Here is a 23,976-nt window from a genome sequence, read left to right as displayed (position 1 = left end):
AGGGCTGCCAATATTCGATAATTAACTTTGTGGTCTCAACCAGTAATGGAGCTACCAAACCACAAATGGGATGGATTGCCAGTCCAGTGACAATGCCCCAGTGCTCCTTCTCCACTTGAACAAGATCATGAGAAATAGGAGCAGGGTAGACTATACAGTCCACTGCACCTGCTCCACTATGTAAGATAATCCTTGGTTTCAAACCTCGCCCACCAAAATACCTTAGTGGCTTTGCAAGAGAGTTGTTTCAGGCATAACCCCTAATCAGGAATGAGGCTTCTGGGTCGATGGGGCTTCCCACCTTCATCACCACCCTCCTCTCCAATCGATCATCACCTTCTACCCACCTTCATCCATGTATTGCATTTTCAGCTACCTTCCCCCAACCCCACACCCCTCCCATTTATTTCTCAGACCCCCGGCCCACAAGCCTCATTCCTGATGAAGGGCTTATGCCCGAAATGTCGATTTCCCTGCTCCTCTGACGCTGCCTGACCAGTTGTGCTTTTCCAGCACCACACTCAGAGTTTTGAGGGGTCCTAGCAAAACTGGAATCAATGGGTATCAGGTGCTGGTTGGAGTCAGACCTGGTATGCAAGAAAATGGTCACGGTTCTTGGCGGTCAGTTACCTCAGCTCCAGGACATCTCTGCAGGAGTTGCCCAGGGTAGTGTCCTAGGCCCAACCATTCAGCTGCTTTATCAATGGCCTTTCCTCCATCATCAGAAGTGGGATAAATTACTGCAGATGCTGGAATCCAAATGCTGGAGATCACAGTGGGTCAGACAGCATCCATGGAGTGTGAACAAGCTAATGTTTCAAGTCTAGATGACTCTTCAGAGCTGAAGTGAAGCCTAGAGGGGACATCATAGTGCTGGTGGGGTTGGCAGGTGTTGGAGTGGATATAGGGTGCTAATGGTGAAAAGATGTTGATATTCTGACCACTTGATCTGAACTGAGAATGGCAGAACAATGGTGCGTCTAACTGCCAGGCTTGAAAGGACAATACTGGGATGGCGGGGGATAAGGAGGAGGAGGACATGGTAAATTAAAAGAAATGGAAGTTGGTTTGCAGTCTGAAGGGGTTGAACTCAATATGTAAAGTAGGTAAAAACAAGGACTGCAGTTGCTGGAAACCAATATGTAAAGTGCCTAGTCTGAAGACGAGAAGTTGTTCCTCCAGTTTATGCTGGGAATCACTGGAACACTGCAGGGACAGACACGTGGGCACGTGAGCAGAATGCGGTGTTTAAAAAACCTGCTATTCTCTAAAAATCCTTAGACAGCGCCAGGAACCTGGGTTCAATTCCACTCTCATGCACTCGCCTGGGTGGAGTTTGCACATTCTCCATGTGTCTAAGTGGGTTTCCTCCGGGTGCTCCAGTTTCCTCCCCAGTCCGAAGATGTGCAGGTTAGGGTGGATTGGCCATAGTAAACTATTCATAATGTCCAGGAATGTGCAGGCTAGGTGGATTAGCCACGGTAAATTCAGGGTTACGGGGATAGGGTAGGGAGATGGTGTTGTTTAGGATGCTCTCAGTCTGGACTTGATGGGCTACATGGCCTGCTTCCACACTGTATGGATTCTGAGATTCTAGCACCTTCCAAACTCAGAACCACTACCAGCTAGAAGGTAGGAGCGTAGGAATACCCCCACCTGCAAGTTCACGTCCAAGTCACTCACCATCCTGACGTGGAAATTTATCGCCGCCCCTTCACTGTCACTGGGTCGGAATCTGGAATTCCTTCCCTAAGGGCATTGAGTCAACCTACAGCACATGGACTGCAGCAGTTCAGGGAGGCAGCTCACCCCCACCTTCTCAAGGGGCAAGTAGGGACAGGAAATAAATGCTGCCAGAGAGTGACACCTGTGGCCCATAGGTGAAGAGAAAAAGTCTACCTGGAACGGCAAAGTCTGTCAAAGCTTTGAGCAATAGGTGGATGTAGATGTTCACGCTGCGATATTGCAGTAGTAACATGAGGTGCTCACACTAATAGGCTGCTGCCAATCTGCATGAATGGGTGCATTTATCAATTAGAATCCATTAGCCAACTAATCAGCATTCTCCTCTCATTAAAGTGTCACCATTCTAGCAAAACAAAAAGCTCAGAGATGATGTATGTTTTCTTCCAGAAATACTCAACTAAGGTGTGAAACTAGAAACACCTCGACATGGCACACCATGCATGTTGGAAGCTAATTCTTCGACCCAGTTAAACCCAGATGAAATGTTAATTTAAACCTGGGATTAATAGATTATCTCAAGGTATTGAGGGATGCCCAGCAACTGTAGGTAGATGGAGCTAGGTCACAGATCACAATTCAGTCTTCTGCTTCAGTTATTTTAGCAGCACAGCCGAACAACTATAGTCAGTCGACATTTATGTGGTTAGTACCAATGGGATAATAGGCTTGAGACCCTGAAAGGCCTAAACCCCAGTGTGTAAAACGTCCTCTCGCCAAGCTCTTACCTTGACAAAGCACCGATACTCCTCCTTATCTTCACTGAAAACCTCAACGTCGAGGAACAGCTTCAGCCTGTGGTCAATGGTTTGAAAATCCTCGACAGACAAGTTGAACTCGGCTACTGGAGAACAAAGAAGCAGCTTAAACCACGCAATGTGCAGCAATAATGAGGGGACAATAACGAAGCAAAAGAGATTCTGAAGCGAGTGAGCAACAGATTATCTACTGCTGATGGGTTATCTACTCACTCAAGTGACTGGAATGCAAGACTGTGATGAATGATGGAACAGTGGGTATGGCACTGAACTAGCAATCCAGAGGCCCACACATTTCTCTGACAATGTGGGTTCAAATCCCACCTCAGCAGTTGATGAAAGCTAAATTCAACCAATCTGGAATTGAAAGGTATTCTCTATGATGGCCACCACGAAGCCATCATCCATTGTTGTAAAAACCTCTCTGTTCACTAATGTCCTTCCTGCAAGGAAATCTGTCATCGTTGTCTGGTCCACAGCAATGTGGTTGGTTCTCAACTGTCCCCTGAAATGGTCGAGCAAGCCATTCGGCTCAAAAGCCAACTAGGGATTGGCGATAAATATTGGCCTTAACCCAGAGGGACATTTGAGCTTTAAGAGAAGCACCTGAGATGAGTCAAGATGGAGATACAGGTGGAATGGTTGCGTTTACGTCGAAACTGCTTTTAAATACCACAAAGAACCTCTGTGCACAAATAATTACCCTTAAAATACTGCAAATAACGGAATCATTTGAAGATGACACCAGTATAATTAGGAAAGACTGCAGTTAAGAAATAAGAAAGTTGCAGACAGATATAGATAGATTGAGTAAATGGGCAAAACTTCTGAAAGGTGGAGCGTAAACTGGGAAAATGTGAAGTTGTTTAGTTTTGTGGGAAAAAGCAATGTGTTACTTAAATGGATAACAACTGCAGAATGTTAAAGTGTGAGGCACTGAAGCATTGTATTGTATGAGTCACGAAAGTTAGCTTGCAGGATTAGCTTGGAATCAAGATGGCCAGTGGATGTATAATTTGTTACAAAGGGAATCGAACTTGTAAGTAAGGATGTCATTCTTCAGTAAACATAGCATTGGTGAGACCACATTGCCAATGCTGTGCACAGTTTTGGTCTCCTTATCTAAGGAAGGATATAAATGTATTGCAGGCAATTCAAGAGACATATACTAGACTGATTGCTGTAATAAACAGGTTGTCTCACAACGAAAGTTTGGATAGACTGGGTTTATTTCTACTGGAGGTAAAAACAATGACTGCAGATGCTGGAAACCAGATTCTGGATTAGTGGTGCTGGAACAGCACAGCAGTTCAGGCAGCATCCGAGGAGCTTCGAAATCGATGTTTCGGGCAAAATAATCTTATTTCCACTGGAATTGAGAAGAATGAAGGATGAATTGATTGGATGCACAAGATCCTGAATTGGTCTTGACAAGGTGGAAGTGGAATATGCGTTTCCAATTATAGGTAAGTCCAGAACTAGATGATGGTTTTAAAATTGTCATTCTAGTACAGAGATGAGAATATTTCTATCTCTCAGAGGACTGAGGGGTTTAGGAACTCTGCCTCAGGTGGTGGTGAAGGCAGGGTTGTTGAATATTTTGAAGGGGTAGGTAGATTGATTCTCATTAGGGAGGGGAATCAAAGCTCATCAGGAAGAAGTGGGAAGTGGAGTTCAAAAAACAAATAGATCGGCCATGATCTTATTAAATGGTGGAACTGGCTCAAGGGACTGAATAGTCTACCATGTTCATGACAGCAACAGCTTCACACTGAGTTTGAGAAAAAGAAACAATCAATATGACTGATGCTTGGTTCTGGGAGGAATGCTGGCCAGGATATCAGGGAGGAGTTGTATATATTCTAAAAAAAACTCCCACCCCCAAACCTCACCCCCCCCCTCCACCCACCACCACATCCAACCCAACCAACAAGCAATGATTTTGAAGATTGAGCTGGAAGGGGAAGAAATGAGGTGGGATGGTGGTTGAGTATCTCACCCGGGGCAGGGTTAATGTTCATCAACAAGGGACGGACTGACTGCTGCTAATGAAGGTGGAAGGATAAGGCCACAACTAAGCTGCATTGAACAAGAAAGTGTGTTCAAGTGTGGCAAGGCAAAGTCCTGCCATTTTATAGGACATAATTTATAAAGTTTGCATGGTAACGGGGAAAGAAACAAACAGGTGGGAGAGCTGGACTCTTCAGGAGATCCAATATAGACATAATGGGCTGAATGGCCATCTTCTGCACCGTTATTAAAATTCTTTATGGTCTCAATCTTTCACAACGTGGCTGACCTTTGCTGGTTGTAGAGAGATCATCCCCACATTCAGAGCGCGGTGAGCTCGGCGTCAGTCCAGGAGTGCCGTAGCGATAGCTCCAGGTCAGGCTGTCGGTGCTCCCCCTCTGGTTAGCGCTACCACAATACACGCCAGGACTGCAGCCACCCTGAGGGGCTGTGTGCAGAGACTGCTCCAGTGCCCCCAGGCTGGGATCCACATCACCTGAGGTGTCAGAAACCCGGCTGCCGTCCCTCACACTGCTGCTGCAGCTCTGGTCGCACTCCAAATAGAAGCTGGCACACTTGCCGGCAGCGAAGGAATAGATCTCTTGGTCCATGCTCAACATGTCAGTGGCACCATCACCCAGTACCCCAGGTCCAGCGTCCAGACTCAGTCTGCTCGGAGATTCAATACTCTACACCACAGAAACAAGACCAACCACATTAGAGTACATTCCACTAGAAAACCCAGTCTCATTCACTATTTATGTTCCTTCTGCGCATATTATCTGAATGGTGAGAGGTTGCAGAGCTCCAAGATGCTGAAAGATCTGGGTGCCCTAGTGATTAAACCTTTGTGATGTGATTGATGGTACAAGACAGTGGGCGGCGGTAGAGGATTGCTTTTCGGACTGGAGGCCTGTGACCAGCGGTGTTCCATGGGGATCAGTGCTGGGTCCTATTTTTGATCGCCAACTTAATAACCATGTTCCCTTGACTGACACCAAAATTGGAGGTATGGGAATAACAAAGGTGGTTATCTAAAATTACAAAGGGATCTTGAACAATTGGGCAAATGGACTGAGGAGTGGCAGATGGAATTTAATTTGGATAAATGCAAGGTGCTGCATTTTCTAAGACAAACAAGGGCAGTACTTATACAGTTAATGGTAGTGAGTAGTGCTGTCCAGAATAGAGATCTAGGGGTTCATAGAGTATTACAGCATAGAAACAGACCCTTTGATCCAACCAGTTGCCACTGACCAGGTTCCTAAACTAAACCACTGACCATGTTCCTACACTAAACTCGTCTCACCTTCTTGCATTTGGCCCAAACCTTTCTAAACCTTTCCTGTTAATGAACTTAATCAAATGTCTTTTAAGCATTGTAATTGTACCCTTCAGTTTGGGGACCATACCATAATTGCATGAGCCCTCCAAATTCTTTTTGATAAAACCCTAGAAACCTCAATTGACCTACTCTAATGCAGCACGGTGGCTCAGTGGTTAGCACTGCTGCCTCACAGCGCCAGGGTCCCAGGTTCGATTCCAGCCTTGGGCGATTGTCTGTGTGGAGTTTGCACATTCTCTCTGTGTCTGCGTGGATTTCCTCCAGGTGCTCCGGTTTCCTTCCACAATCCAAAAATGTGCAGGTTAGGTGAATTGGCCATGCTAAATTGCCCATAGTGTTAGGTGCATTGGTTACAGTGAAATGGGTCTGGGTGGGTTACTCTTCGGAGGGTCAGTGTGGACTGTTTGGGCCGAAGGGCCTGTTTCCATATTGTGGGGAATCCAATCTAATCTAATCTAATCACCATTGTCAGGTGAATACAAGCAAATGTTTCATAATCTCTGCCCATAGTTTAACTCTCAAGTCCTGATAACATTCTGGGAAGTCTAAAACTGGGAAGTTATGCTGGAACTGTATAAAATGTTCTTTCGGCCACAGCGAGAGTATTGCGTGCAGTTCTGGAACCCACATTATAGGAGGGGATGTGATAGCACTGGAGAGAGTGCAGAGGAGATTTACCAGGACGTTGCCAGGGTTGGAGTGTTTTACTTATGGAGAGAGATTGGACACACTTGGGTTGTTTTCCATGCAGCAGAGGAGACAGAAGGGGCCAACATGATTCAGGCGCATTATCAGTGACAAAGACAGGATAGACAGGAAGAAACCTTCCCCATTGATGGAGGGATCAACGACTAGGGATACAGATTGGAGGTAAAGAGCAGGAAGTTTAGAAGAGACGCGAGGTAAACGTTTTTCACCCAAAGGATGGTGAGAATCTAGAACTCACTGCTTCTAAGGGTGGGAGAGGCAGAAACCCTCAGAACTCTGAAGTAGTATTTAGATGTGCATGTGTTATGCCAAGGTACACGAGGCTATGAACCAAGTGCTGGGAAATGGGATTAGAATAGCTAAGTGGTTGTTTTTAACTGGTCGGTATGTGGTAGGGAAAAAGGGTCTTTTTTTCTGCTATAGACGAATATGACTCTATGACAGTGCATATGGAAACAGTAGGACAGATCCTATGAATACCCTAACCCTCCTAATCTACACAGAATGGTAACTTTGTGAAGTTGTGTTACTGGCACTGTAATCCAGAGGTCCACCCATTCCTGCTCCCCACCCTCCCAACTGAGCCACTCAGCGTGAAATCGGTGGGGATGTTTCCCCTAGTAGGCAATTTGGAACAAGTAGTCATCATTTTAGGATAATGGGAGCCAAATTTAAAACAGAGATGAGGAGAAATTACATGCCTCAAAGGGTCATGAATCTGTGGAATTCACTACCCCAGTGTGTGGTGGATGCTGGGACATTGAATAAATTTGAGAGACACAGATTTTTAATCAGTGGGTTATGGGGTGTGGGCAGGAGAGTGCAGTCAAGGGAGAGGGGAGATCAGCTATGACCGTAGTGGAGCAGGCCTGGAGGGGCTGAATGACCTCCTTCTACTCGCAGTCTTATATCGTTATATCTCAGTGATACGTGGAGATTGGGACACTCGACATAATCTAAAACGGTATTAGATTTCTCATCTACAAAAGGAATTGAGTATTACGGGAGTCAGGCAGAAAAGAGGAACAACTGGATCAGGCAAAGTTCAGTGAACACAGGACGAAGATCCAAGGTCAAAATGGTCAATGTCCACTCCTATTCCTCATGATCTCATGCTCAAAGACAAATAATGAGCAGGCAAAAAAACAACCTTCCCAGCAATGCTCACAGGCCCCCACCTCCTGAACAACTGAACCACTCATTCCCTTTGACCAATTGGGTAACACCGTGTGGCTCACCTTCAGGCTCCCAGTGGTACTACCATCTGTGAAGGCGATCTTCAGGACGTCCACCTTGACAACTTCACCCTCCGGGTGGATGGGTGTGCTGGTGCATGTGTCTACCTCGGATGGCACAATGATCACAATCTCACTCGCGCACTTGGGGCAGGTCGGCGAGGCCTTTGGACTCTCAACTGCAGAGAGAGACAAATAGACATGAGACAAACACTGCTCAGCTCACCAAGGAACAGGCTACTTTTAAACGCACACGGACTGGCAGCAATAATGCCTCTAAGTTACTCAAAAGCCAAAACTGTTCCCACTCATGGAAAATCAACAGCAAAAGGGCACAGATTTAAGGCAAGAGGCGTGGGCAGAATGCTGACAGGATGAAAAGCTTTCTCATGCGGTGATGGATGAAGTCAGAAACACGCTGACAGAGAGTGGTAAACCACAGTTCATGTGAGGCTTCAGAATGGAAATGAAAACCTATCAGAAAAAGAACAATGTGCAGGTTACAGAGAAAATGACACCAAACGACCTTTCTCGTTCAGAGCGCCGTTTGTGACATAGACCCCTCATTACTCCCAACAACCTGGGGTGGAGGCCAGAGGTGGGACAATACAAACCAGGGACTCAGTAATGTCAAACTCAGAAGTTACATCACACCAGGATACAGTTAAATAGGTTTATTTTAAATCACAAGCTGACAATTTTAAATAAACTGATTGGACTATATCAATCTTGATCAGAGTGGTGCTAGAAAAGCACAGCAGGTCAGGCAGCATCCAAGGAGCAGGAAAATTGACATTTCGGGCAAAAACCCTTCATCAGGAATATTCCTCTATTCCTGAAGAGCTTTTGCCTGAAACGTTGATTTTCCTGCTCCTCGGATGCTGCCTGACCTGCTGTGCTTTTCCAGCACCACTCTTGATCTAAACTCTGGTTTCCAGCATCTGCAGTCCTCACTTTTCCCTTATAACCTGGTGTCATGTGACTCCTGACTTTTTGTCCACTCCAGTCCAACACCGGCACTTGAACATCATCACTAAAGTCAGAGTGCTGGCGAAACTCAGCAAGCCTGGCAGTGTCTACGGGGAAAGAGAAACAGAGCTAATGTTTCAAGTCTGATGTATCTCTTTCCGTTCTGAACAAGAGTCATACTGAATTAGAAGCATTGACTGTTTCTCTTTCTCCACAGACTTGCTGAGTTTTTCCAGTATTTAATTTTTATTTCAGAATTCCAGCATCCACATGATGTTACTTTTACCATTGTTACTAAAGTTAGGAGTTATCCTGCTTTACCAGCTGCAGACCGATTTGGCAGGGCCAGAGACCTCATAGTCAGTGCCCTCAGTTTTATAACAGACTATTGAAGCAATAAATACCTCCACTACGTTTACATCATTTGTGCATCTTATATCATAGGCAAGTGGTAAATTCTTGTCAGAATTAGTACATTTTCATATCATAAACATAAATATTACAATATTCTAAACTACATCTGTTGTTGGTTGTGCTAATGACAGCCCTTCAGACATGTGGGATTCAGCTTGGTTATCTGACATCATGAGGATCCTGGAATGTTCTCTGCTCTGGTTGAGATACTGGAGTTGCTCATCAGTCATGCGTATCTCCGACAAGCCTGTGAAATTCTGCAGAATGCAGCTTGTGAGCCATTGACTTAGAGTCAAAATCTGACAAAGGACCAGAACAGTTCAAGCCTTTGCCAATGAGAGTGGAAAGCAGTGTGCTGCCACCATCTGCTGGCACAATGCAGTACTGCAAGAATACAATCCAGATTACTGCACCCAAGTGGGCGAGTGGAATTGAAATAGAGAGCCAGGAGAATCAGTAGGCCATTCAACCCCTCGAACCTGCGACGCCAGCCAAAACAATATGACTGATCATCAAGCTCAACACTCTAATCCTGCCCTCCCCCAATATCACTTCATCACATTATATACTCTTGGGAAATAAGGCAGGGCAGGTGACTGAGGTGTCAGTGGGGGAGCAATTTGGGGCCAGCGACCGTAATTCTATTCATTTTAAAATAGTGATGGAAAAGGATAGACCAGATCTAAAAGTTGAAGTTCTAAATTGGAGAAAGGCCAATTTTGACGGTATTAGGCAAGAACTTTCAAAAGCTGATTGGAGGCAGATGTTCGCAGCTAAAGGGAAATGGGAAGCCTTCAGAAATGAGATAACAAGAATCCAGAGAAAGTATATTCTTGTCAGAGTGAAAGGAAAGGCTGGTAGGTGTAGGGAATGCTGGATGACTAAAGAAATTGAGGGTTTGGTTAAGAAAAAGAAGGAAGCATATGTCAGGTATGGACGGGATAGAATGAGTGAATCCTTAGAAGAGTATAAAGGCAGTAAAAATATACTAAAGAGCAAAATCAGGAGGACAAAAAGGGGACATGAGATAGCTTTGGCAAATAGAATTAAGGAGAATCCAAAGGGTTTTTACAAATATATTAAGGACAAAAGGGTAACTAGGGAGAGAATAGGACCCCTCAAAGATCAGCAAGCAGTAAAAGCAGTAAAAATATACTAAAGAGCAAAATCAGGAGGACAAAAAGGGGACATGAGATAGCTTTGGCAAATAGAATTAAGGAGAATCCAAAGGGTTTTTACAAATATATTAAGGACAAAAGGGTAACTAGGGAGAGAATAGGACCCCTCAAAGATCAGCAAGGCGGCCTTTGTGTGGAGCCACAGAAAATGAGGGAAGATACCAAATGAGTATTTTCCATCAGTATTTACTGTGGAAAAGGATATGGAAGATATAGACGGTAGGGAAATAGATGGTGACATCTTGCAACATGTCCAGATTACAGAGGAGGAAGTGCTTAATGTCTTGAAACGGGTAAAGGTGGATAAATCCTCAGGACCTGACCAGGTGTACCGAGAACTCTGTGGGAAGCTAGAGAAGTGATTGCTGGGCCTCTTGCTGAGATATTTGTGTCATCGATAGTCACAGGTGAGGTGCCGGAAGACTGGAGGTTGGCAAACGTGGTGCCACTGTTTAAGAAGAGTGGTAAGGACAAGCCAGGGAACTATAGACCGGTGAGCCTGACCTCAGTGGTGGGCAAGTTGTCAGAGGGAATCCTGAGGGACAGGATGTACATGTATTTGGAAAGGCAAGAACTGATTAGGGATAGTGAACATGGCTTTGTGCGTGGGAAATCATGTCTCACAAACTTCGAGTTTTTTGAAGAAATAACAGAGGATTGATGAGGGCAGAGCAGTAGATATGATCTATATGGACTCCAGTAAAGTGTTCGACAAGGTTCCCCATGGGAGACTGATTAGCAAGGTTAGATCTCGTGGAATACAGGGAGAACCAGCCATTTGGGTACAGAACTGGCTCAAAGGTAGAAGACAGAGGGTGGTGGTGGAGGGTTGTTTTTCAGACTGGAGGCCTGTGACCAGTGGAGTGCCACAAGGATCGGTGCTGGGTCCTCTACGTTTTGTTATTTACAGAAATGATTTAGATGCGAGCATAAGAGGTACAGTTAGTAAGTTTGCAGATGACACCAAAATCGGAGGTGTAGTGGACAGCAAAGAGATACCTCAGATTACAACAGGATCTTGACCAGATGGGCCAATGGGCAAAGTGGCAGATGAAGTTTAATTCAGATAAATGAGACGTGCTGCAAATCTTAGCAAGACTTATACACTTAATGGTAAGGTCCTCGGGAGTGTTGCTGAACAAAGAGACCTTGGAGTGCAGGTTCATAGCTCCTTGAAAGTGGAGTCACAGGTAGATAGGATAGTGAAGGTGGCATTTGGTATGCTGTCCATTATTTGTCAGAATATTGAGTACAGGAGTTGGGGGGTCATGTTACAGCTGTACAGGACATTGGTAAGGCCACTTTTGCAATATTGTGTGCAATTCTGGTTTGTCTCTTATCAGAAGACTGCGTAAAACTTGAAAGGGTTCAGAAAAGATTTACAAGGATGTTGCCAGGGTTGGAGGATCTGAACTACAGGGAGTGGCTGAACAGGCTGGGGCTGTTTTCCCTGGAGTGTCGGAGGCTGAGGGGTGACCTTATAGAGGCTTACAAAATTATGAGCGGCATGGAAAGGATAAATAGGCAAAGTCTTTTCCCTGGGGTCAGGGAGTCCAGAACTAGAGGGCATAGGTTTAGGGTGAGAGGGGAAAGATATAAAAGAGACCTAAGGGGCAACTATTTCAGGCAGAGGGTGGTACGTGTATAGAATGAGCTGCCAAAGGATGTGGTGGAGGCTGGTACAATTGCAACATTTAAGATGCATTTTGATGGGTATATGAATAGGAAGGGTTTGGAGGGATATGGGCCGGGTGCTGGCAGGTGGGACTAGATTAGGTTGGGATATCTGGTCGGCATGGACGGGTTGGACCGAAGAGTCTATCTCCGTGCTGTATATCTCTATGACTCTATATCCAACTCCTTCAAAATTGAGCGGGAGAGAGAATGAGCAGAAAGGAAAAGAGATATTGTCATTCTCCACACACCCCAGATCAGCATGCATAGAAGTGCTTAAAGGAGCTCTTGTGGTGCAGTGGCAGTGTCCCTACACCTGAACCAGGAGGCCACGGTGCCAGTCCCATCTGCTCCAGAACATGTAATAAAATCCCGGAAGAGATTGGTTAGGAAATGACTTGAGGTGCTGAGCAGTGCAATGTCAAGGATTGGGAGGTAGTGTGGGGGTTACTCACTCTGCAGGTAATCTGGGTCATCTGCCTGTCCAACACTTGAACGTTCGGAGAGGCAGTGAGCAGCCTCCCGCTCCTGTGGGGAAACTGTGAACTCGTGTTGACACTTCAAACACTGGAGTTTGGGAAAATGCTCCTGCATCGCCCTCTGGTTGGCTTCCAATGCATCACTCAGGATCTTAACCAGCATCTGAAATCAGAGAAAACAGGTAAATGATCATCTCCAAGAAAACACTACCTAATATCCCCCCCTGACATTCAGTGACGTTACCATCAATGAATACCCCACCAATATCCTGGGGGTTACCATTGACCAGAAACTCAACTGGTCGTAAAATACAGTGGCTACAAGAGCAGGTCACAGCCTAGGAATCTTGAGTAATTTATCTGCTGACTCCCCACTGCCCATCCACCATCTACAAAGGGACACAGTTCAGGACTGGGATGAATGGATGCAGTTCCAACAACCCTCAAGCCTGACACTGTCCAGAACAAAGCAGCTCCCTTTGTGGCACCCCATTCTCAAACCATCGATATTCAGGAGGAGGATGTACAATCTACAAGATGCACTGCAGAGAGTCGGCAAAGTTCCTTCGACAGCGCCTTCCAAACCCACAACCATTTCGATGGACAAGGGCAGAAGAGATGGGAACACCACCCCCTGCAAGTCACTCACCACCCTGACTTAGATCAGCAGAATTCAGCCATTTAGTCTGCTTCACCATTTGACCATGGCCGATACGTTTCTCAACCCCAATTTGCTGCCTTCCTTGTCAATCAAGAACCTATCTCTGACTTAACTACACTCAATGACTTGGCCTCCATAACCCTCTGGGGAAATTAGATTCTCCACCTTCTGGATGGAGAAATTCTTCCCTATCTTAGTTCTAAAGGGATGTTCCTTCACTCTGAGGCTGTGCCCTTAGGTGCTATTCTCTCTTCCCAGCGGAAATATCTTCCCTATGTCCACTCTCCCCAGGCCACTCGGTATTCTGTAAGATTCAATCAGATGCCCCCCCCATATCCTTCTGAACACCAAGTACAGACCCAGAGTCCTCAACTGCTCACGTGACAAACCCTTCATCCCTCGGATCATTTTTGTAACCCTTCTCTACACCCCGTCCAATGCTCATACATCCTTCCTTAGATACGGGGCCCAAAGCTACTCTCAATATTCCAAAGGTGATCTGACCAGAGCCGTATACAGCCTCAGCATTGCACCTCTGTTCTTGTATTCTAGTCCTCTTGAAATGAATGTTCACATTGCATTTGCCTTCCTAACTGCCAACTGAACCTGCAGGTTAACCTGAAGTGGTTTTTGAACAAAGACTGCCTTTCCCCATTTAGCAAATAGTCCATGCCAATATTCTTTCTATCCAAGTGCAAAACCTCTCAATTTCCCACGTTGTATTCCATCTGTCTCTTTCTTGTCCACTCTCCCAGCCTGTCCTAGGCCTTCTGCAACCTCCCCACTTCCTCAACACTATCTGTCACATCATCTATCTTTGCAAACTGAGCAACAATTCCCTCAGTTCTTTCATCCAGATCGTTAATGTATAACGTGAATAGTTTGGTCCCGACACAGAGCCCTGCAGAACTTCATAGTCACTGGCTGCCATCCTGAAAAAGACTCCTTTATCCCTACTCTCTGCCTTCTGCCAGTCAGCCAATCCCCTATCCATGCCAGTCCCTTGCCCCTAACACCATGGGCTGTTTACCAGTCTCCTGTGCAGCACCTTGTCAAAGACCTTCTGAAATCCAACAAACAGATCATGATCACTGGCTCTCCTTTGTCTAACCTGTTCCATATCTCCTCTAAAGAACGCGAACAGATTTGTCAGGCATGACCTCCCCTTGATGAAGCCGTGCGGGATGAACCCTATTTTCCCACGCACTTCCAAGTACTCCACAATCTCATCCTTAATAATGGACTCTAAAATCACATCAATGATTGAGATCAGGCTAACTGGCATATAATTTCTCGTCTTCTGCCTCTCTCCCTTCTTAAACAGGGGTGTTACATTAACCACTTTCCAGTCCACTGGGACTCTCCCTGACTTGTGATTCCCGAAAGATCACCTACAATGCCTCTACAATCTCCTCAGCTCTCTCCTTCTGAACTCTGGGATGTAGTCCATCTGGTCCAGGTGATTTATCAGTCTTCCCCAACACCTTCTGCTTAGTGATGGCCACTACACTCACCTCTACCCCCGACTCGAGTATTGGTATGCTGCTGGTGTCTTCCATGTGAAAATTAATGTAATGTACCTATTAGTTCTTCCACCATTTGTTTCCTCCTCATTATACACATCCAGTCTCATTTTGCCAATGGTGCAATGTCCACTCTTGCCTCTCTCTCACCTTTTATATAACTAAAAAAATCTCTTGCAATCTTCTTTTATGTTACTAGCTAACTTACTCTCATTTCATTTTCTCCTCCTTTATTGCCTTTTTAAAAAATTGTCCTCTGCTGGTTTATAAAGGCTTCCCGCTAATCTTTGCTACATTATACGTATTTTCTTTTGTGTTTATGCTGTTCCTGACTTCCATTGTCGGCCATAGTTACCTTGTCCTCCCTTTAATATGTTTCTTCTTCCTTGGGATGAATTTCTGCTGTGCCTCCCTAATTACACACAAAAACTCCTGCGATTACTGCTCCACCTTCCCTGCTGGGCTCCCCTTCCAATCAACTCTGGCCAGCTCCTCCCTCATGTCTTTGTAGTTACTTTTACCCAATTGTAATGACGTTATATCAGATTTCTGCTTCTCCCTCTCAAATTGCAGGGTGAATTCTATCCTATTATAGTCACTGCCTCCTAGGAGTTCCTTCACCTTAACCTCCCTAATCAAGTCTGCCTCATTACTCTTCAATTTACAGAATTGCCCGTTTGCTAGTGGGCTCGACCACAAGCTACGCCAAACAAATTCCACAGATTCCTTTTCTTGGGATCGACGACCAACCTGATTTTCCCAGTCCACCTGCATACTGAAGTCCCTCATGATTATTGTAACAGCACCTTCCTTACATGCCTATTGTATCTCCTGATTTATTTTCTTCCCCACATCCTGACTACCACGAGAGGCAGGTACACAACTCCCATCAGGGTCTTCTGTCCTTTGCTGTTCCTCAATTCCAACCACACAGATCCTCTGCCTTCCAACGCTATTATAATCACTGCCGAGAGTCGTAGCCATGTACAGCACAGAAACAGATCCATCGGTCCAACTTGTCCATGCTGACCAGATATCCTACCCTAATCTAGTCCCATTTGCCAGCACTTGGCTAATATCCGTCCAAACCCTTCCTATTCATATACCCATCCAGATGCTTTTTAAATGTTGTCATTGTACCAGCCTCCCCCACTTCCATACACATAGCACCGTGAGTGAGAAATTGCTGCCCCTTAGGTCCCTTTTAAATCTTTCCCCTCTCACCCTAAATATATGCCCTCTAGTTTGGACTCCCCACCCCAGGGAAAATACTTTGTCTATTTATCCTATCCATACCCCTCATGATTTCATAAATCTCAATAAGGTTACCCCTCAGCCCCTGATGCCCTAGGGAAAACAACCCCAGCCTATTCAGCTATCAATTTAATTTCCTACTAACAATGCTGCCCTCTCTGTCCATTATTTCAACAGGATATTTAGTTCTCAGGCCTCATCACCTTGCAGTCACTTATCTGTGATACGCACAACATTATGCCTGCCAATTTCAAATCTGTACTACTAGCTCCATCTAAACCCTTTAGACTGGGACTGCCATAGTGTATGTTTGGAAAGTTAAAATCCCCTGCCATAACCACCCTATTATTCTGACAGATAGCCGAGATCTCCTTATCTGTAAGAATAATAGGGTGGTTATGGTAGAGGATTTTAACTTTCCAAACATAGACTGGGACTACCACAGTGTTAAAGGTTTAGATGGAGAGGAATTTGTTAAGTGTGTACTAGAAAATTTTCTGATTCAGTATGTGGATGTACCTACCAGAGAAGGTGCAAAACATGACCTACTCCTGGGAAATAAGGCAGGGCAGGTGACTGAGGTTGTCAGTGGGGGAGCACTTTGGGGCCAGCGACCATAATTCTATTCATTTAAAAATTGTGATGGAAAAGGATAGACCAGATCTAAAAGTTGAAGTCCTAAATTTGAGAAAGGCCAATTTTGACGGTATTAGGCAAGAACTTTCAAAAGCTGATTCAGGGCAGACATTCGCAGGTAAAGGGACAGCTGGAAAATGGGAAGCCTTCAGAAATGAGATAACAAGAATCCAGAGACAGTATATTCCTGTTAGGGTGAAAGGGAAGGTTGGTAGGTATAGGGAATGCTGGATGACTAAAGAAATTGAGGGTTTGGTTAAGAAAAAGAAGGAAGCATATGTCAGGTATAGACAGGGTAGATCGAGTGAATCCTTAGAGAACTTTTGAGAATAGAATGTCCATAAATATTTAAAGTAAATTCTAAAGCTCAGAACAGTAACCATGCGTGTGCCAGAAGGATTTCAGCTTTAGCAGATCATTAAGCTATGGACTGCTGAACAGATCCTAGAAGGTAACAGTGATTAGGCCACAGTGGGAGTACTGTGTGCAATTCTAGCCATCACATTACAGGAAGGATGTGATTGCACTAGAGAGGGTGCAGAAGAGATTTACAAGTGTACAGCCTGCACTGGAGTGAGTTGGCTCTGAAGAGAGACTAGAAAGACTGAGGTTGTTCTCCTTAGAGCAGAAGGGGATGTGTTGGAGGAGTTTAGGGTAGATAGGGAGAAATGTTTCCTCTACATGAAGGGTCAATAATCTGGGGGGACAATTTTATGACAAGGAGCAGGAGGTTTAGTGAGGTTGGAGGTCAAATACTTTTACCCAGCGGGTGATGGAGATAATGAACTCACTATCTAAAATAGCAGTAGAGGCAGAAACCCTCAAGACATTTAACAGCTATTGAGATGAGCACTTAAAATGCATTGCACACAGGGTCATGGGTCATGTGCTTGAAAATGGGACGAGAATGGAGAGATGTTCAATAATCTTAACCTTATCGCACAGCAAGCTGCCACAAATGGCAATATGATAACAAACAGATTTTTTTTAAGTGACTCTGGTTGGGGGATAAATATTGGGGAAGACATGGACAATAATTCACCAGATTTTCTTTGAGGTAGGTAGTGATTCTGGGACTTCTATTTACACAACATCTCTACTTCCTCTGGAGGCTAAGGAAATTCGGCATGTCCACAAGGATTCTTGCCAATTTTTATAGATGCACCATAGAAAACATTCTATCCGGATGTATCACAGCTTTGTATAGCAACTGTTCTTGACAAGACTGTAAGATACTACAGAGAGTCATGAACACAACTAAGTCCATTGTGCAAACCAGCCTTCCATCCGTTGTTTCTGTCTATACTTGCTGTTGTCTCAGGAAAGTAATCAACATAATCAAAGACCCCTTCCACCCCAGTTATACCCTCTTCCACACTCTTCCAACGGGCAGAAGATATAAAAAAATGGTTCAAAGGTAGAAGACAGAGGGTGGTGGTGGAGGGTTGTTTTTCAGACTGGAGGCTTGTGACCAGTGGAGTGCCACAAGGATTGGTGCTGGGCCCTCTACCTTTTGTCATTTACAGAAATGATTTGGATGCGAGCATAAGAGGGACAGTTAGTAAGTTTGCAGATGACACCAAAATTGGAGGTGTAGTGGACAGCAAAGAGGGTTACCTCAGATTACAACAGGATCTTGACCAGATGGGCCAATGGGTTGAGAAGTGACAAATGGAGTTTAATTCAGATAAAGCGAGGTGCTGCATTTTGGGAAAGTAAATCTTAGCAGGACTTATACCCTTAATAGAACAAAGACCAAAGAAAATTTACAGCCCAGGAACAGGCCCTTCGGCCCTCCAAACTTGAGCCGATCCAAATCTACTGTCTAAACCGGTCAGTCAATTCTAAGCATCTGTATCCCTCTGCTCCCCACCTACTCATGCATCTGTCCAGACGCATCTTAAATGAATCTATCGTGCCTGCCTCTACCACCTCTGCTGGCAACACGTTCTAAACGCCCACCACACTCTGTGTGAAGTACTTACCGCACATATCCCCCTTAAACTTTCCACCTCTCACCTTGAAAGCGTGACCTCTCGTTATTGAATCCTTCACCCTGGGAAAAAGCTGGTCGCTACCCACCCTGTCTACACCCTTCATGATTTTGCAGACCTCAATCAGGTCCCCCCTCAATCTCTTTTTTTCTAGTGAAAATAAACCTAACCTACTCAACCTCATCTACACCTTCCATACCAGGCAACATCCTCGTAAACCTTCTCTGCACCCTCTCCAAAGCGTCCACATCCTTTTGGGAATATGGCGACCAGAACTGGACACAATATTCTAAATGTGGCCGAACCAATGACTTGTAAATTGTTAACATGACCTGCCAGCTCTTATACTCAATACCCCATCCAATGACGGCAGGCATACTATATGCCTTCTTGACCACTCTATCCACCTGTGCAGCAACCTTCAGGGTACAATGGACCTGCACTCCCAGATCTCTCTGCCCATCAACTTTTCCCAAGGCTCTTCCATTCATTGTATAATTCGCTCTAGAATTAGACTTGCCTAAATGCATCACCTCACATTTGTTGGATGGTAAGCTAATGGTAATGTCCTAGGGAATGTTGGTGAACAAAGAGACCTTGGAGTGCAGGTTCATAGCTTCTTGAAAGTGGAGTTGCAGGTAGATAGGATAGTGAAGAAGGCGTTTGGTATGCTTTCCTTTATTGGTCAGAGTATTCAGTACAGGAGTTGGGAGGTCATGTTGCGGCTGTACAGGACATTGGTTAGGCCACTGTTGGAATATTGCGTACAATTCTGGTCTCCTTCCTATCCGAACGATGTTGTGAAACTTGAAAGGGTTCAGAAAAGATTTGCAAGGATGTTGCCAGGCAAGGAAGATTTGAGCTATAGGGAGAAGTTGAACAGGCTGGGGCTGTTTTCTCTGAAGTGTCGGAGGCTGAGGGGTGACCTTATAGAGGTTTACAAAATTATGAGGGGCATGGATAGGGTAAATAGGTAAAGTCTTTTCTCTACGGTCAGGCAGTCCAGAACTAGAGTGCATAGGTTTAGGGTGAGAGGGGAAAGATATAAAAGAGGCCTATGGGGCAACTTTTTCATGTAGAGGGTGGTATGTGTATGGAATAAGCTGCCAGAGGAAGTGGTGGAGGCTGGTACAATTGCAACATTTAAGAGGCATTTGGATGGGTATATGAATAGGAAGGGTTTGGAGGGATATGGGCCGGGTGCTGGCAGGTGGAACTAGATTGGGTTGGGATATCTGGTCGGCGTGGACGGGTTGGACCGAAGGGTCTGTTTCCGTGCTGTACATCTTGATGACTCTATGGCTCTATAACTAGGAACACACAATAATGCTGACCCAGCCAGTGACACTCATGTGCCATGAGTGAATATAATAAACACATCCAGACTGTCAGGCGGTATAGAGAGACAGGAGGCCAATGAAGGTGACTGTGGACTTTGACTAACATATTATTAAAAGATTCATATGAGGAGGAGGAGCTTGGCATCCTGCAGAAAGTACATTTAATAGGATTTCACAAAATTATAACGGGTTCTAAATGAGTACGTCAGGAGAAATTGTTGTGGGGGAGAGAGGCAGAAGTGTGATCGGTAACCAGATGACAAGAACTAAAGATAAATAAGGAAAAACAGTCAGGTATTTTAAACAAAAAAACGTAGTTCACTGCCACGATCTGGAACGCAATGAAAAGGATTATTACTCCTTCATGAGGCTTAAACACCCATGGCAATGTTATTAAATTATTGCCCCAAGGTGGTGATGCTGGGCTGTCACCTTCACAATGGACTGGCTCTCAAGGCTACTTCAGAGGGCGGAGAAGAGTCACCACATTGGTGTGGGTCAGCAGTCAACATAGGCCAGAGCAGGGAAGGATGGCAGAATTACTTTCTATGAGAGAAATCTTGCTGCAAACAGACAGGGCATTAGTGGGATTAATGTCACTGGCCTAATTATCCAGAGCTGAAAATGTGTTGCTGGTAGAGCACAGCAGGTCAGGCAGCATCCAAGGAACAGGAGAACGTTTCGGGCATAAGCCCTTCATCAGGAATGAGGCAGAACCCCAGTTAAACCTCTGGAAACAGGTCTGAATCTGGCATGGCTGATGGCAAACTGTGAACTCAATTAAAAAAAAAACTGGAGTTAAATCTGGCCTATCGATGAACATTTAACCACTGTCACTCATCAGGGCAAAACACATCTTGGTCATTCATATCCTGTAGAGAAGGGAATCTGCCATTGCTACTGGATTTGGCCTACACGTGACTCCAGACCCACAGCAATGTGGCTGACTCTTAACTGCCCTTGCAAGCCAGGCAGACTAGGAAGCAATTGGGAATGGGTCAAAATGTGCCCCAGCCAGCAACAGCCACATCCTGTGAATGAGTAAACAAACACCTGGAAAATATAATTTTATCTTCTTGTTTCAGGAAGTACATACCTGCATTGGAAGGAGCTCAGAGAAGGTAGTCTTGGCTGATTCCTGGGATGAAAGGGTTATTTCACAAAGAAGGATTGAGGTGATACACACGGGGTTTAGAAGAATGAGAAAGAATCTTATTGCAAGATTTAAAAAAAATTGAGGGGGCTCAATTGAGGGTGGTGCGGAGAGGATATCTTCACTTGCAAGGGAATCCAGAATGAGGGCCCACAGTTTAAGAAAAAAAAAATCACCCATTTAAGATGGCGATGAGTAGGAACTTCCTCTGAGGATGGATAATCATCGGAACTTTCTTACTCAGAGCATCATGGAAGCTGGGTCTCTTATTTTATTCCAGGCTGTACTGGACAAATGTTTGGTTGACAAAGCAGTAAGGGGACCTTTGGAGATAGAAAGGGAAGTGGGATTGAGGGTACAATCACCTAACCCCATATGGTCAGCTTTGTCTTAAGTTTATAAGAAAGGAAAAGGGACGTGCTGTTGATGGTAAGACCAGCATTTATTGTGCATCCCTAATTGTCCGAAGTAAACTAAGAGGCTCATTAGGCCATTTTAGAAGCAGAGAGGTCCAGAAACAGGGCTCAATCTAAGGAAATGGTGTAAAAACCATATAAGACTGAGAAGAGAAATTTCTTTGTTCAGAAAGTAGTGAGCCTGTCAAACTTTGTACCACAGAGAGCAGTCAAAACCAAAAGACTGGAATGCTTTCTAGAAGGACTTAGATATACAGCACTTGGGCTAAAGGGATCAAAGAATACGGGGGAGGGGCACGAAAGAAGCAGGAACAGGCTGTCGAGCTGAGCGATCAGTCATTGATCAGCAGATTTGAAGGGCTAAATGGCCTACTCCCAACTCCTATTTTCTACACTTAAGAATCAACTACAATGCTCTGGGTGCATAGACCAGACTGCATTTGGATGGTGGATTTACCTCTTTAAAGAACTAAGTATGCCATTGGAAATTTTAAATATGTGACTGATGTGTTTTTGTTAATCAACTGGCAAATATCAATTCTCATTTGTAGAAGAGATTTCCATATTTTGTGTGAGTGAGAGATAGTGTGTATTGAGAGAAAGGTTGCCAAATTTCACTCCTGAAACATTCAGATCTGACACTCGTTTTATACTCCCCAACCAACTGAAATAATTTCGCTCTCTTCCAGTTGGCAGGTTGTAAACTTGATCAAATCACACGACATCTAAATTCCAGGGAAAACAACCCTAGGTTTGCGTAACTCAATTTGTGGCAGCTAGGTATCAACCGGTTGAAACTATGCTGCACTCCCTCCAAGGTCATTAACATTTTCTGATGTCTGGTAATGCTCTGTTCCACACTCACCTCAGAGGCATCCTGGGGATTCTTGTCCAGGATCACGTACTTCCTCTTGCGTTTGTCCCTGCGAATGTAACTGAAGGAACACTCCACTGCCGGGAGAGCCTGTCCTCTGCTCTGCCGAGAAAGGCAAGACTCAGAATTATTTTCCTGAAATAAAGAAGATCAGGTTATGACTGGGCCTCGGCTGCAGTTGGGTTGGGTTCGGGGTGTGTGGGTTTGGTGAGGGGAGATAGAAAAAGGAAGTGAAAAACACAGCTGGTATAAGCTTGCTGTGCGGGGAAGTCTGGACGGCTTTGCATCCATTTGTCGTACAAGAGTCCCGCTCAGCCCAGGTCAGAAAAGGGACAGTACAGAGCAAGGCCATTGGTGGGAGGCTCAGAACCTCCCTTGGGATGAGCTGGTGGATAGGTTCAGGGTTCAGGCACTGGAAAATGCTGAACTAGCTACTTGACCTTTCTGAATCTGAGATGAGATGAGCTACAAACAGAGAAAACAGGAACAGAGGCAGGCCAGTTGAGTCTGCTCCGTAATTCAATGCCTGACCATTTATTGCAGTCAAGAGTGTGATGCTGGAAAATCACAGCAGGTCAGGTAGCATCCGAGGAGCAGGAGAATTGACATTTCGGGCAAAAGCCCTTCATCAGGAATGAATGGACTGATGAGGGTTTTGCCCCCGAAACGTCAATTCTCCTGCTCCTCAGATGCTGTCTGACCTGCTGTGATTTTCCAGCGCCACACTTTTTGACTCTGATCTCCAGCATCTGCCGTCCACTTTCTCCTCCCTGGTCATCGGGAACATCCTGTGTTTATCCTGTCTAGTCCTGATGGAATTTTATAAGTTTCTATGAAACGCCCCTTATTCTTCTGAACCCCAGTGAATGTAGTCCTAACTGATCTGGTGTCTCTCCATTTCTCATGTTAAGAATGAGAAATAAACCAACATTGAAATGCAGGAAATGGCCATTCAGCCCCTCAAGCCTGCTTTGTCCTTCTAGATTAGATTAGATTACTTAGTGTGGAAACAAGCCCTTTGGCCCAACAAGTCCACACCGACCCTCTGAAGAGCAACCCACCCAGACCCATTCCCTTACATTTACCCCTTCACCTAATACTGTGGGCAATTTCCCATGGCCAATTCACCGAACCTGCACATTTTTGGACTGTGGGAGGAAACCAGAGCACCCGGAGGAAACCCACGCAGACACGGGGAGAATGTGCAAACTCCACATAGACAGTGGCCTGATGCAGGAATTGAACCCGGGTCTCTGGAGCTGTGAGGTAGCAGTGCTAACCACTGTGCCACTGTGCTGCCCGTGCTGTCTAGATTGTGACTGGTCATTGATCTCAATGCTATTTTCCCACAATGCCTCCAGAACTCTCAATATCATTAGTATCTTGAAAACTTTCGATCTTAGTGTAGAATCATTGAACCACCATAGATTCCAAAGATTTACTACCTACCATGTTTAAAAAACAACTCAAAATTATTTAAGAAGGTGCCTTCCAAACTGCTTCCAGAAGGGGAATGGGCAGCAGAAATAAATGAACACTACCACCTACAAGCTCCCCTCCAAGCCACTCACCATCCCTGACTTAGAAATATAACCACTATTCCTTCACTGTC

General features: G+C 45.0%; 1 protein-coding gene across 3 annotated transcripts in view; it reads right to left on the bottom strand.

Moving 5' to 3' along the window:
• The window catches only part of LOC122551826 (serine/threonine kinase 11 interacting protein), a 120,410-nt gene that overhangs the window by 48,226 nt on the left and 48,208 nt on the right, over positions 1-23,976 (bottom strand). Inside the window, exons 16-20 of one of the 3 annotated variants that reach the window (XM_043694317.1) lie at positions 22,356-22,499; positions 12,490-12,676; positions 7,803-7,978; positions 4,801-5,200; positions 2,472-2,587 (exon numbers count right to left, since the gene is read on the bottom strand). In XM_043694317.1, coding sequence (XP_043550252.1) covers positions 2,472-2,587; positions 4,801-5,200; positions 7,803-7,978; positions 12,490-12,676; positions 22,356-22,499 — 1,023 coding nt within the window. The remainder of the gene's footprint in view (positions 1-2,471; positions 2,588-4,800; positions 5,201-7,802; positions 7,979-12,489; positions 12,677-22,355; positions 22,500-23,976) is intronic. The other 2 variants (XM_043694318.1, XM_043694319.1) reach the window with 2 other exon arrangements.

Source organism: Chiloscyllium plagiosum, chromosome 7 (assembly GCF_004010195.1).
Source record: "Chiloscyllium plagiosum isolate BGI_BamShark_2017 chromosome 7, ASM401019v2, whole genome shotgun sequence".
In the NCBI taxonomy this organism is placed as follows: Eukaryota; Metazoa; Chordata; class Chondrichthyes; order Orectolobiformes; family Hemiscylliidae; genus Chiloscyllium; species Chiloscyllium plagiosum.
This window is presented reverse-complemented; position numbering and strand designations above follow the sequence as displayed.